The sequence below is a fragment of the Armigeres subalbatus genome, chromosome 2 (assembly GCF_024139115.2).
Source record: "Armigeres subalbatus isolate Guangzhou_Male chromosome 2, GZ_Asu_2, whole genome shotgun sequence".
NCBI classification, from domain to species: domain Eukaryota; kingdom Metazoa; phylum Arthropoda; class Insecta; order Diptera; family Culicidae; genus Armigeres; species Armigeres subalbatus.
Genome location: NC_085140.1, coordinates 40,464,180 through 40,480,214, shown reverse-complemented (window position 1 = coordinate 40,480,214; position 16,035 = coordinate 40,464,180). Strand labels below are relative to the sequence as shown.

At 39.7% G+C, this 16,035-nt stretch overlaps 1 protein-coding gene across 1 annotated transcript in view; it reads left to right on the top strand.

Annotated features, from left to right (window-relative positions):
• The first annotated feature begins 418 nt into the window (after positions 1–418).
• The window catches only part of LOC134218486 (fatty acyl-CoA reductase wat-like), a 24,654-nt gene continuing 9,037 nt past the window's right edge, over positions 419–16,035 (top strand). The window contains exon 1 of the mRNA XM_062697548.1: positions 419–784. Coding sequence (XP_062553532.1) covers positions 542–784 — 243 coding nt within the window. The 5' untranslated portion in view covers positions 419–541. The remainder of the gene's footprint in view (positions 785–16,035) is intronic.

Here is a 16,035-nt window from a genome sequence, read left to right as displayed (position 1 = left end):
AGTTCATCACTGGAATCTATAGAATCGGAAAACAAATAACATTTCGATAATAGTTTTCAGTAGTTCCGCAATATAAAAAAAATCAACGTATCAACTGTAGTCAACGATCCGCTGCCATTATTTGCAGAAAATGGTAATAAACACCTCTTTATCGACGTAATGGTCGATTAGAACCGGTGTGAAGTTTGCTTTCTCGCAGACTACCACAGTTGCAGCTTATGCAAATGCATTGAAATCGTTCCCTTCGTCAGCGTCAGTCGAGAGCGATTAATTCCCCCTTTTCGCACAAACAACGCCTTCCAAATGACGGCGACAGGCGCGCTCCAATTGACCTCGGTGTTTGCAGAGGGCGCGCGAACATCGTTTAGCATTCGAAATTATTCCCCAAAATGTGCGCGGGAATCAATTTCCCATTCGGCAACCGTGCACACAATTAGCACCATCCGGACCCGGTGCTCAGTGTGACCGGTTCAGTTCTATCGTTCGTGTCGGTACCGTTCCGTGAGCAGCTACAATCGTCAAACCAGAGTTTTTCGTGGAAATGCTGGAGCAAATTTTCACCAGCGATGATGCCGTCCGGGATCCGGCGAAAAGCGCCCACTCACCGATACGGAACTTTTTCCGAGATCGGACCGTGTTTCTGACCGGAGGGACGGGATTTCTCGGGAAACTGTTCATTGAAAAGCTGCTGCAGTGTGAAGTGCGTGAAATTATTCTGCTGATTCGCAGTAAACGTGGCCGTACGCCGCGGGAACGACTGCAGAGGCAGCTCGAGCGAGAACCTGTAAGAAGTGACCGTATAGTAGCGAAACAAATAGCAATAGAATGAATGGTATTTGCAGGGATGATTCAAGTCGCTTTCAGCCATTGAAGTTATTATCATTGTCATTTTTTCAACGTGATGCAAATTCTGGTATTTCTCAAATCCCGGAAAATGTTTCTCAAAACTCAAAATTTCCGCGACTTGCGCCAAAATTAAAATCTATAATTAACCCTCGAAGACTCGCATCGTTGTAAAAAGTACAACACTACCTAAAAAAGCTCGCTTTTCAAACACAACGGAGGCGAGACTGCATGAGTGATTCAGGACTAAGCGAGTCCCGGAAGGTTAAGAATTTGGGAAGTTTTATGTTGTAGTTGTATAAAGATATTCTGAAATCTTGAAACCATTTAAAGTGCACTAAGATCGAAATGACTTCTTCGGACAGCGATAAAATACAAATAGTTCAGCGAATTTTTGTTTGCAATTATGAAAGTACATACATGTCTTTCCGTAACATTCCAGCTTCCAAATAAACTTCACTTTCTGGGGATAGATTCCATAATTTTTATTCACATGCTTTTTACATAACTTTCAGCCCTAGGCTGGCTCGTCTCCGGATATTTTAAAGTTTTTCAACACGGTTTTTAAAAATGGTCGGCAAGTTCGTGAAAGCCGTGAAAAATTGATATCCAATGGCACGAAAAGCTTGACACCGTAAATTAGGGGTCACCGGTATGATGGACTTTTACCATCGGAGCAGATAATCCGTAGCGTTATTCTTGCCGATTGATAGGCTACCGACACTACACAGCTATCTAGACTATTTAAAAAAATGAAGTTAACATTAAAGAACAACTCCACAAGTAGGCAAATAGCCGGCATTGTTTTCTTAAATATGAGGATTGAGAGCCATAATGCATGTCAAATAAATGTAAAGAACTCACACATTAAAATTTACGTTTTGATAAAACAAAGTTAGCATTTGTAAGACCATGCATCACTCAAGAATAGACTGCCCAATTTTTGCTAATTTATAGGGGAAGTGTACCGGTTTTGGCCACCTTAGTGCCTAATTTGGCCAACCCTGAAAAATGCATATTTTTCAAAAACTATCGATCAGTTTCCACAGCGAAGAAGTGTAAGGGATATATCTCGCGAATTTTGTTTATTTTTTAGGAAAAGGGAAAAGCCCGTTTGAGTTGCTCTCTTTTTGTTCTCTCTCAAATGGGCGCAAAACCTCTTCATCTACCGTACCAACAGAATACAATTTCACTCCAAATGATACACAATACAATTATTTCTTACAACTATTTACAATAATGATTGATTATTTAAGAGCGTCTTAGGGGAAATGCTACAAGGTTAAAAGACTATTATTCTTCCATTTACTTCCACTATTAACTTTTTTTATGTATCAACAAGCAGATACGTATTTCGTTTCCTACTTGGAAACTTCTTCAGTGTTTGTTATCGACTGAAGAAAAACATTGCTCATTAACTTTAAATATGGTGTGTAGGTAGAACTGTAGGTAAAAATTAGGGCATGTCGCTTGGAACGATTCGTCGTCGTCGCGTGGGTAGTAATCTAAACAGCCAGGTATATCCGTTTCCTTGATCTTTGTTAAGTAAGTTTATTTGTTTTTGTTTGTAAATTTCTAAGCTTTCTGCTACGTCAAGTTTCCAAGGATTTTGTATTTGTCTGAGAAGTGATATGTTGTCTTTGGTTAATTGATGATCTTCGTTAAATATATGTTCGGCTACTTTAGATTTGAAATGATAATGTATACCTTTTTCAGTGTCTTTGTTTGCTTTAGTTACTTCTGCCAAATGTTCTTTGAACATCGTGTCTAGTGTTCGTTTTGTCTGTCCTATGTAGATTTTGTCACAGTGTGGGCATGATATTTTATAAACTCCAGATTTTCCCAATGCGTCAACGGGGTCTTTTGTGCTTCCAAGTAGTGTCTTCAGTTGGTTGTTCCTGTAGTTGTAGGTTGTAGCAGGAATAATTGTCTAGAACGAAGGTTTTGGTGGCTGACGTTGAAATTCAGCTGGAACAAAAGAGGAGGCGAGTCAATGTTCAGAAGTAAAAGGTCTGCTACAAATAACGCACGGGCAGTATCACAGCGGACGCTTAGTAAATCTAGCTCAATTAACCTAGAGCGGTCCTCATAAATAGGCAAAATGTCAGGGTTTCTCCACGGGAGGTGACGTAGAGCGATCCGTACGAATTTACGCTGAACTGATTCAATATGGGAAATATTATTCTGATAGTAAGGTGCCCAAACTACAGATGAATATTCTAAAGTGGATCTTACTAAAGAACAATATAGAGCCTTCAAACAGTGGACATCATTAAAATTCCTTGCTATTCGAAAAATGAAACCCAGAGTACGGGAGGCCTTAGAGACTATGAAAGCAACATGTTCATTAAACGTCAGCTTAGTGTCTAATAATACACCTAGATCCTTGACAACAGTCTCTCTACGTAGTGTGGTTGATCCAATAGTATAGTCAAAGACAATTGCTGAATGTTTACGAGAAAACGAAATGAAGGAGCACCTATCTGGATTGATAACCATACAATTCAGCTGACACCAGTCAGTGAAGAGATCCAACTGCGATTGCAAAAATAGTGTATCTTGTACACCGTTTACGATCCAAAATAATTTGAAGTCGTTGGCAAATTATAGTTTAAAGCACTTGAGAAGCAAGTTAATGTCGTTCAGGTAAACTATAAAAAATAAAGGACCAAGATGGCTGCCTTGGGGAACTCCTGAAGTCACAGGTAAAAACGAAGAAACACAGTCGCCAATTTTTATCGCCATTTTACGGTTTCCTAAATAAGAACTGAGCCAACAGAGAATGGAACCGGAGTATCCAAGTCGTTCAAATTTGGCGCCAGCGATTTAGTGATTGATTTTGTCAAAAGCTGATGAGAAGTCAGTATATATTGAATCGATTCGTTGTCCTTTCTGAAGAGATGGCATAATAATCGAAGAGTAGATAATCAAGTTAGTATTTGTAGATCGCTTTGGAACAAAACCGTGTTGATCCTCAGAAATGTTGTTAAGGCAAAAATGTAGTTCAGGCAATTGTAGGATAGGAACTTCAGAACAACAAGTTCGAACAATTTAGACATAGCACATAGCTCTGCTATGCCACGATAGTTTTTAACTTCTTGCTTAATACCTTTAAGACAGGAAAAGTGTATGATTTTTTCCAATATTCCGGAAACATTTCAGAACGTTACGATGAGTTAAATAGGATTGACAAAGGTAACGACAAACTTGTAGAACATTTTTTGAGAATAGTTGAAGGAATACCATCCGGGCCCGAACTGGTAGATGATTTTAGAGACGAGCAGCATTCATCGACGTATTCTGCCGTGACTAAATGATGTTGACCGACTGGAGGACGGAGGGTACGCTGGCAGCAGCTTGCTGTACTAGTTGCTCAGTAACCGACTGATTAGAAAATACACCGGATAATTGCTTTAGGGTAAGGTCACATATTCCCTCCGTGGATGTTTGTTCTATGAGTCCATTTGTCATGACTGTTGGAAGGCCAGATTCTTTTCGCTGTTTGTTCACATAGCTCAAAAATCCTTTTGGGTTGCGACGAAGTTTTTGCTGAATTTTTCGTTGATATGATTTGAAAAGTCTATTGTTTACACGCTTAAATCGTTGGTTGACGGAGAGATAAACTGCATTGCTAAACCGAGATTTGTACTTGGAGTATTTCCTCAAGGCGGACTTTTTGATATTCTTCAAACGTTTCAAATAACTGTTGCTCCAGGGTGGGCTTATAGGAGAGGATGATAAGCATTTGGGGACGAATTGGTCAATAGAATACAGAACAATATTTGATACTAATATAACGGCTGAGTTGACATCAAAGTATGCAAGGATCTCATGCCAATTAATGTTTTCTAAAAAACGATTCATGCCACAGTAGTCGCCATTTTTAAAGTCGTAGTAGATGCTTTGTACTGGATCGGAGAAGATGCAAGACGTGGTGCTATTTAGTGTAATTAGCAGTGGTGGATGATGAATAGATGACGTTACAAGGGGTGAAGGGGCCTCAATTAATGTGTAACGTATGTTACCGTCCAAATTAGCGAAGCAGAGGTCAAGCATCCTACCATTATCATTCAATATTTGATTCAATTGATGAATGCATGCAAGGCTGTAATTGTCTAGCAGTATGTTGCTTGCTGAACTGAGCGAAGAATGATGAGCGTCGGGATAGAGATACATCGATGAACTTTGTTTGAATGCCCGCACTTCTTCACACAAACAGCTTAAGTTAGCCACTTTGTTTTCTGTCTATGTTAATTGGACTTCGGAAAAAGTCAATAGACCCCACAAAAAAATACAAGTTCACGTATACCGCAGTTGACATGCAAATTAGTAAAATCAAACTACCCAAACTACCTTATTGCAGACTTATAACACAAATAACCAAGCTAATTGCTGTTATTGCTATCAATAAACCTCTCATAAATCTGCTGAAAAAAGTTTCAATCGTCAAATGCCTATTGACCATATGAACAGCTCTATGGTTGTGATGAAGAGCCTAATAAATCCAATATTCAACGCTCGAATAAAGCTCCAATTTTTGGACATAATGTGGTCAAATGAATTACCGCCATAATAATGTTTGCATTGCGGAGAGTTTATGACGGTGTTTAACAAAAGCAAAATTTTTCTCATCAAATTCCACGTTGGCCATATTGAAAATGAAGAAGCATTTCGCTGTCAATGAAATATATCAGAAAATGGCAGACCCCCCTCCCCCCATAAGTGCTTACGTAATTAGAGTACGACCCCATACTGGGTTCGCCGTAAAGCTGAGCGAGCTCGTGGTTCATTCTTCGCCTAAGCACCCGTCTCTCGAATACTCCGAGTGTTTGCAAGTCCTCCTCGAGCATTGTCCATGTTTCATGCCTGTAGAGGACTACCGATCTTATCAGCGTCTTGTACATGACACATTTGGTGCGGTGGCGAATCTTTTTTGACCGCAGTTTCTTTTGGAGCCCGTAGTAGGCCCGACTTCCACAGATGATGCGCCTTCGTATTTCACAACTAACACTGTTATCAGCCGTTAGCAAGGATCCAAGGTAGACGAATTCCTCGACCACCTCGAAGGTATCCCCGTCTATCGTAACACTGCTTCCCAGGCGGGCCCTGTCGCGCTCGGTTCCGCCCACAAGCATGTACTTTGTCTTTGACGCATTCACCACCACTCCAACTTTTTTGCTTGACGTTTCAGGCGGGTGTACAGTTCTGCCACCTTTGCAAATGTTCGGCCGACAATGACCATGTCATCCGCGAAACAAATAAATTGACTTGTATCTGTTGAAAATCGTACCTATCGTAAATGTTACACCCGGCTCTCTGCATGACACCTTCTAGCGCAATGTTGAGCAACAGGCACGAAAGTCCATCCCATCCCCTTGTCTTAATCCTCGGCGCGATTCAAAAGAACTGGAGTATTAGCCCAAAATCTTCACACAGTTTTACACACCATGCTTTGATCAGTCTGGTAAGCCTCCCAGGGAAGCTGTTCTCGCCCATAACTTTCCATAACTCTACGCGGTCTATACTGTCGTATGTCGCCTTGAAATCAATGAACATATGGTGCGTTGGGACCTGGTATTCACGGCATTTTAAAGGATTTGCCCCACAGCAAAGATCTGGTCCATTGTCGAGCGGCCGTCAACGAACCATGCTTGATAACTTCCCGTGAACTCATTCACTAATGGTGACAGACTACGGAAGATGATCTGGGATATCAATTTGTAGGCGGCATAAAAAATGGTGACTCGAAAGATCTCACACTCCAGCTTGTCATCTTTCTTGTAGATGGGGCATATAACCCCTTCCTTCCACTTCTCCGGTAGCTGTCCAGATTCTGGCTTTCAGTTTGTGCAGACAAGTAGCTAGCTTCTCCGGGCCCATCTTGATGAGCTCAGCTCCGAAACCATCCTTACCAGCTGCTTTATTGGTCTTTAGCATTCTTCACTTCCCTCATAGAGGGGGCTGGTTGGCTTCCATCGTCCGCTGAACTGACGTAGTCATCTCCTCCGCTGCCTTGACTTTCACTGCCTGTACTCGGTTCTATCACAAACTCCCGAATGGCACTCGCGCGAATTCCATTCGCTCGAATGGCAAACGCCAGAATTCCATTCGCCCGAAAAGACCAAACGCCCGAAAAGACCATTCGCCGGAATGGATCATTCGCCCGAATAAACTATATGCCAGAATAAACTCTTCACCTTACTGATGAAAAGATTTTTTTGTGACTAATATCCTATCCTATTTATCTCATATTTTGTTATACACGTCTCTCACATGTATCTAAATATTCGTTTCGTTTATGTGTGAAATAATAAGAAATAACGACGTTATGTACTTTCTTTTTCATAATATTCAAATAATGACTTGATTTCTGTATATACGTATGCATAAAGTCCTTTAAGGGTGGGCCCTCCTTAGCCGTGCGGTAAGACGCGCGTCTAAAAAGCAAGACCATGCTGAGGGTGGCTGGGTTCGATTCCCGGTACCGGTCTAGGCAATTTTCGGATTTCCCTAGGCATAAAAGTATCATCGTGTTAACCTCATGATATACGAATGCAAACATGGTAACTTGGCTAAGAAACCTCGCAGTTAATAACTGTGGAAGTGCTTAAGTGAACACTAAGCTGCGAGGCGGATCTGTCCTAGTGTGGGGATGTAATGCCAAGAAGAAGAAGAAGAAAGTTTTTTTTAAATCTTTATTAAGGTGTTTTTTTTTTTTCAATCAGAAGAAGAAAGTCCTTTAAGGTAGCTTCACACCTCGGGAATTTGGTTTGCGGATCGCTCAGCATTGCATATCTTATTCTCTCAACAATGCATTGTTGACTTCAACTTGCCTATAAAAAGTTTGTTACCCTAGCACTTTAAGAAAGGCATTCAAGGAGGTTCGAAAATCTTGCCCAAAGAAACGTACTTTTTTATGTAAGCTAGTATTATGTGAATGGGGTGTACCCGTTAGGCATAATGGGCGTTATACATAAATGACCCAAAGAACAGCCCATGACATAAAGAAGGCAGAATTATTCCAAACGACCATTATGCCTAACGTGGCAGACTCATGTGAATGGTCGCCAATCAACGCACAAAAAGACCACTAGATACCCACTCCTCTTCACTATGGTCGGTCTATGAAAATACCCTAAGCTTTTGAAACGAGGAAGTCCTCCGTTTTACAGCGTTCCAAAACAGTTTCAACTAGAAGAAAGAAATGCCACCAATGATACGCTACGACCACTGCAGGTTAAGAAGAAACCTATAATAGCAGAAAAGAATGAAAAACTAGACGAACTGGTACGTTAATATATTCCAGATGATTGGCGTATGTTTGCTTTTAATATGATTAGGAAAAATAACACCTGGAGGTAATCATAAATATATTACCTGTTCGGGCGAATGGTCTTTTCGGGCGTTTGGTCTTTTCGGGCGACTGTTACATTCGGGCGTTTGTCATTCGGGCGAGTGACATTCGGGCGTTTGTGATATAATCCTGTACTCTCAACGCCGCTCAAATGTTTTTATTAATATCTTTATTAAGGAGACTTTCAGCCCAAGGCCGTTCAAATGTTCCTCGTAGTGCTGCTTCCACCTTTCGACCACCACACGTTCTTCCGTCAAGACGCTCCCATCCTTAGGGGCCTTTCACAAATTACGTAACGCTGAAGGGGGAGGGTGGGGGCCGAGCGTTACGATCCATACAAAAAAATTAAACTATTCATACAAAAAGTTTTACTTTACCACAATGAACACATACAATGCCATCAGCGATGAGAGGGCGAAGAAGACGACACGACGATGAACACATCATCATCATTCATGATTCTCACCATCATCATCGTCATCATTATCAATACCATGTACACGTCCAGAAAGAGCTATGCAATGCCAGAGCATTTTACGTGGTTTGAGAACATGGGGCACGGAGATATAAATACGCGCGTGTAGCTTGAGTTATACTTTTACACCGCTAAATGAACGTAACTGAAATGATTTTTTAATTTTTTTAATTTTTTTGCATTTCTCGTACAACAAAGTTGTACCGAAAGGCTATCCTCTGGGAGCATCCATAAATTACGTAACGCTCAGAGGGGGTGGGGGTTGCCAAAAGTGTCACAATCCATTTAAAAAGTTCAAATTCTTCATACAAAAAGTGTGACTTAAGGGGATGGGGGGGGGGGGTTAAAAATTGTCAATTTTTGCGTTACGTGATTAATTAATCTTCCTTCACTCCGAAAACGAACTTTTTGTAGAAGCCTCGGAGACCCATAGTGTCATATATCAATCGACTCAGCTGTCCGTATGTCCGTGTGTATGTGTAAGTGTATGCGTGTGCACATTCTGCTGCCGGGACTCAAAGTTTCTGATTTTAAAGTTGCGCAAAGAGGATCTTCTTACACTTACTCTGAATGATGCTTTTCTTATTATGTTAGCAACATTCATTTTTGTTCAACCCTTCAAGTGACTTAACGGGAGTGTTCACTTCTAAGCCTTTTTAATTCGATAACCAAGTCAGATGGTAGATGGATTGACAGTTCAATAGGTAGATTTAGCTTCACTCTTTGCGCAGCTCTATATACCTAATAGACTCTGCCAAAATCCACCCATAATTTATTTTTAGATTTTCCATTATTCATTGTTGTTGTCCATGTCACCGTGAGTCCATTGTGTCCCTTTGTCCATGTCGTGAATCCAATGATCGTTGCATTGTTCGGTTGCAATTTATCCGGGTACGTTGGAGGAATTCCTCCGAGTAGATCAATTTGTCAGTCGTCATCAGGCAGTCGTAACGATAAGGGCATTCCTCAATACCCCAATACCCTATAGGCTGCGCATCCGGCGACTGGCGAGGGTTTGGTGGAGGGTCTGGGAATCGAACCCACGATCATTTTTACAAAATAAGTTACGCCCAAATAGAAAATCAGTCCCGGTTTTTCATACAGATACACTAGGCTCAAAGAACCAAGAATGTTTCCCACTTGAAAGCATTCTAGCCCGAGAATCGAACTCGCAATCTCCGGATTGGTAATCTTACGCCGTTGCTCACATGGCTAACTGGATACCCATCGCTTTGTCTTCTTCTTCTTCAGTGGCTCGACAGCTGGAATTTAGCCTGTTTTTTAACTTAGTATTCTATTAACAGTTTCTCAGATATTAATTGAAAACTTTCTATGCACGCTATTGCTTGTGTTGCAAGTACAATGGATATACTATGGTCAGCGTTTCGAGAATGTATTCAACCTCAAACTCGCCATTTTCGGATGGATACTCCTACGCCTTTGTTCGCAATATGAAAAGGGAGAAGCATTCGGGGAAATGTTAAATTGGAGAGTTTTCCCAGAAATCGCGCCTTTTTCCAAGATGTTATCGACAGAATCAGTGGCAACAGTGAATAGCCTTAATAAATTTGAATTCTAAACGACTAAAATAGTATTATTGCAAAATAAAAATATAACTTCTAAGAACAATATCTTTAAACTAATTAGAATGGGAAACAAATAGTAGATAAAAAATAAATAATTACGGAAAAATATATTAAGCTCGTTTAGTGGAATGTATTCAACCGTCTAAGACGAATTAAGTACTGTCCATTTAATTCCACCAGTTAATTTTCGTTAGCTTTGCAGATACGTATTTCGACCACAACTGTGTGGTCGTCTTCAGTGTCTCGTACTTAACTGGTGGAATTAAATGGACAGTACTTAATTCGTCTTAGACGGTTTAAATAATTAGCTTACTGTAAAATATTTGGGAACCTCTGAAATTAAATTCAAAATTTGTATGACCCAATCTAAAAGAAAACCCCTCGGTTTATATGAAAAGGGAATTATTTGAACCGGACAACACCAGATGCGGGAAGAAAGGAGACAAGCTGGAGTAACGGAAGGGAGGTGGAGGTGAACAGAGGAGAGGAGATGATTATTGGGAGATTGGAAAAAATAAGCTGAAAAAAATGACTTCAGTCCGCGATAGCTAGCAAGCTACACGTTGTTTCGGAAACGCTAGACAGAAAACTTTACGGTTTGCAGTGGTGTGTTCTTTTCTGAGCTTGTCGTATGCTCACTGTGTGAGGTGGTCAGAGTTGTGCTCTATTAAGATGGAGACGAGGTATCCACGCCGCAACCGAACGAGACCCTTCCTCAATACCAGGACCACCGAATTCCTAAACCTAATGTCAATGGTTTAAGGAATATTCTTCAACCCTGATCCACGATATCGGCTACTTCGTGCATGGCGCACATCTCGGACAAAAGTCAGCTAAAGTCAGCAAAGCCTACCAGTTTATAAAAATTATCAGCCAATACGACCTGCGTCGCTCTCTCAGCAGTGCCACTTGACGCTTCCAGTAGAGTCCGGCGACCACCACGTGACTGCGGTTCGCACCAGGTATGTCTCCATCTCCCCTCCTGCGACATCAAAATGGGCCCCATCGAAAAGGATAAGAAAAAGACTAAAATATTGTAAAATTATAGTCTAAAAATGCTCAACTCAATATTTTATCTATAAAACTCAAGAGAGCAATTCCCCGAATAATTAATTGGCCTTCCCTAGTTCGATTGTTGGCAGGTAAGTGTAGGGTTGCTCAGTTATCCCCCGTCAAAAGCCGACCCTGAGCTAACTTTTATGGTGAGCTGGCCTAGGTGTGTGGTCGTCGACACCTCAGGACGTGTGGATGTCCATCGTTAGTTACAAAGATTTCAATTTTGAGTTTTTTGATTCCACGAAAGTTTATATTTACATTTTTTATGACCTAAAACATAATTTGTACCACTAGTTTGCTATTTCGACTCTGGCCCCATTTTTGAGAAGAGCCTAAGCAAAAACACAATGGACGGTAAAACAAAATATTAGCTTAAAAACGGCTTGTCCGATCGTTTTGGAGTATTCGGCAAAGTTTTATGTAATCAGTGCTACGTGAAAAAATATTCACTGCGAAAAAAATGCTTCAGTAATTGAAAATAAAACTTGAAAATTGACTTATTTAAAAAAATATAGAGATATAGATATTTTTCATTTATTTGCATTTTGGAAAACAATTTATTTAACTTTTTATAAGCAAAGTGTTTTTTTAGAGTCTTACATAATGTGAATGGTATGTTAAATAACTGGTCCATTACTAGTATTTGTCAATAAATATCGACGTTTCAGTAGAACTTGATTCAAAGTTAAATAGATTCAAAAAACGATCGAAAATGACTGAAAATTCAAAAAATCGGTATATAGCACTTGAAAAAAAGCTGTAGAACCATTTTTTTTCCATTCTAGCTTCATTAATTTTGATGAGTACCATCTATAACTAGAAAGTGATGGTCTCAAACTGCAAACCATGGCTACTCCATGAGTCAGCTCGCCCAAAGTGAATCTGATCAGCTCCACTATCCCCTGGAAATAATAATCATAATTATTGTTGTATAATTGATTTCGTCACAGGAAACCCCGTAGGTAATTATTGTATTTCCAAACGAAGTTTGTTAAATGTGTGAATGCGTACCGCATGTTCATACAACCGGTTGATGTAAGCGACTTTATTTTCTTTGTATGTGCATTTCACTCCGAGTAGGTCATTAAACCCCAGCAATCAAACCTAACAGGTCACCGTACACCGAATTTCACAAATTTGTGCAAATTTGTGCAATAAAGCCATACACGTGGGCTTACGCAATTATTTTTCCCGGTATCATATTGCCTAAGTTGCAAGCTCAATTGATTTTATATGTTTCCTGGGATGTAACTCATGGAGAATTTTGAAAATATAATGGAAATTAATTTTCAATTCACGCATTCATGAAATTATTTTGAATTTCAATGCATTATTCTTATGAACATTTACAGAAAAAATTGAATTACCATAGGCAATCCTTCAAAATTGGAAATTGGAAATTCAAATGAAATTGTTCTGAACATACATGAGAAACTTTACTAAACATCCGTGGAAATTAATATTATTTTTATGTTAAGGCATGTGAAGGTATGCAAATAGTCTGGACTTTTACATTTTAGAAAGGTTTCAATCAAAGTCTCGAAAATCAATGAACCGCACCGAATTCTTCAGACATTAACTATCGAACACAAATGGACTGCATAATCCGCTTGATTTATTATATTTGGTAACATGTTTACCATTTGTATGACTGTTCAAGTAGAAATGTTTCAACGTGAATTAGCATTTAATTTCATTCTGAACGATTTAAATAATATCGATACATGGTAAATGAATTAGAAGTATTATTAAAAAACATTTGAATTACCACAATTTTTTTCAATTTCGCCGGAAAACTTTTTCGATTTCAACCGGTATGTACTGTGAATTGTACTGGAAAATTCTTGAATTTACAAGCAATTGAAATCAACCAATTTCCACAATTTTATTCCTGGTTTTACAAATTTTTTTTCTATTTTTTCAGAAATTGTTTTGGATTTCCACCGAAGTTTATTTTTTTGATTTCAAATAACCTTCTGAATTGCAAGAGGATTTTTTTTGTTCCAAAGTGTGGAAACCTAAGAAATTTGTTTAGGGCACTAAAACGCCAGTGTTTGGAATATGAGCCATGTTTAGGATTTGAGTCAAACGGTCAATTTAATTATTGTGAAAAGTAAACATACAATTTGCATTCACTTTCCTGCAGATCTACACTCAATATCTGCGTAATGCAACACTACTGCGAGCAAGCTGTGCATCGGAGGGGCTCTGGAACAAGATGAACTGGGCCTGTCGGAAATTGATATCGACTACCTCCGAACGCACGTCGAAATTGTGATTCACTCAGCCGCCGATGTGCGCTTTGACCTTCTGCTGAAGGCATCCTTCCGCGAACGTGTTCGGTGCGCAACAACTGGTCCGCATTGCCCTCGGTATGCGAAAGCTAATCTCATTCCTGTACATTTCGACCGCCTATTCCAACTGATCCAAGAGGTGGTCGAGGAGAAATTCTACGACACCGATGTGGACCCGGAGGAGATGAGCGCGTTGTGGAGCATCGATGAGCAGCAGCTGGATACGCTCAGCAGGAAAATCATCCAACGGCCCAATACCCACACGTACGCAAGGCCCAGGCAGAGGTAATATTCCGAAAGTACCGCGATCGGCTGCCCATTGTGTTGATTAGACCGTCAATTAGTAAGCACTTGTGGTAAGTTTGATTGCTGTAGCTAAAATTGCGTCTTTCGTTTTCAGTAATTTCAACCCTTGAGGATCCGATCGAAGGCCGGACGGACAACATCTACGGGCTGAATGGGGTGATAACCGGCATCGTAGTGGCGTGCTACTATCTACACCTCCACGCTGACTATTGCTGGATACAGTTCCTGCTGATTTGGCCGTCAGCAAGCCTGGCACAATCTGGACACAGCCAAACAAGCGCAGGCCGAAACGAAAGGCAATGAGCGAGTTCATGTATCAGCAGAACGGACAACCCATTCACTTACAGAGATGTCGAACGTTTTGCGTGAAATTCAGAGGAAAATTCCAGCTCTGAGACGCTGTGGTTCCGAGGTTACTTTCATTCAATCTGCACGCTGCATGGATTTTGCAGATATTCTACCATTTTATTCCGGCAATATTCTGATATATTTGCGAAATTGGAGGAAGAGAGGCAAAGAAATTTACATTGATTCAAAATTAATACGAAATAGTTGGAACTATTTTCTCCAGGGTTCTATTTTATCGAAAAGTGCAGCATTGCTCGATGCGCTGGAATTCTTCACAGAACAGTGGACCTTCGACAACACTCGAGTGCGTAAGGTCTACGAAAGCATGTCGGAGGATGAAGCAATGTTTTCCGGCTGATGACGCCTCGTAAAATGGGCCGATTTTATGAATATTCACGTTTTGCTGGAAATACATCCTGAAGGAAAATTAACAATTTGGACCAAGCGTAAGAAAGTTTCGAACACTGAAGATGGACTACACACGTGGTGACGCTGATTTACCTGGCAATGACGTGGATTATTCTTGCTTGTTCGAAGTTTCTGGTCCAGTTTCGCTTCTCATTGGTTTAGTGTGAATGAAAAAAATTTTATTATCGAAAGATGTTTAGTAGATTATGAGATTTCAAAATTTTACAGGCCGAAAAATCGAATAAAATGCTTAAATGTTACGGTAATGATTTTGCAATAATTTTAAATCAATAATTGAGAGAGATTTCAACTACATTTGTTGTTTCACTATTTGGAAAATGAATAAAATGGTTTACGTGAAGTAGGACGGAAAGCAAATATAATTGAATTTCATTGGACCATAAAGAGAAGAAGGTAAACAAGATATTAGAAAGCTTAAGTGGCGAGTCAGAAAACTGACTTGGATGGAGAGGGAGGAAAGGGATCTCTGATTTTCGTTCGATAAAGCAATTTCAATATTTCAGTTCTAAAGCTGACTATTAATTTTCAGAAAATTATTTTGTTTCTGCCGACTTCGCGTTCGTATCCGTTGTATTCGCAGGGAAAAAATCGCATTCTACTACCGATATATACCTTCTTGCCACGCAGCACAATCCGGTAATATTGCATTGTGTTGCAGCAACTCATTTGTGACTGCTATTATCAAAAAATATTTAAAAATGTCACAAAGGGAAAATCCAATTATTTCTTAATCTAGCTAGCTTACTAAACGTTGAAAAGCACAACATTATCGAAAAAGACTTTTTTGTCCACGAAATGGGCAGACAGCACACGATACTTAGTATCATGCGAGTCTGTAAAAGGTTAATGAAACTTGTGAACAGTGTCATTTTTGAAAATCATTATCCGATTCCATTGGTACTAACTTGTTTTCTAGCTTGTGAGGTAAAAATTAACTTATAGATTTTTTTCTCGTTTTGTGAGCAATTTTGTGAAAATTTACGTTTATTTTGATAGTACGTACTAATCAAGATCATTGTGTTTTACACGTTTGTTGTAACAAATGCATGTTATTTTTTATTTCTCTTTTACCCTTTACCTCAAATTAAAGAAATAGATGAAGGGACTATAGCCCCTTAGGCATCGGTGCTAGCTACGCAATGAAAGAACCACTATTTAAAAATAATCTGAATAATTGTATCTGTTGGTTTTAAATCGGGAATGAGGCAAGCTTTGATTTTGCTAAAAATTAAAAAAGTTATGGCGTCAAAAATATGGATTCTTTGGGAAAGTTGATCTTGAATAAATTTTAGAACCAATTGAGCGAATGAAAGTAATACGTAACCGGAAACGAAGTACAATGAT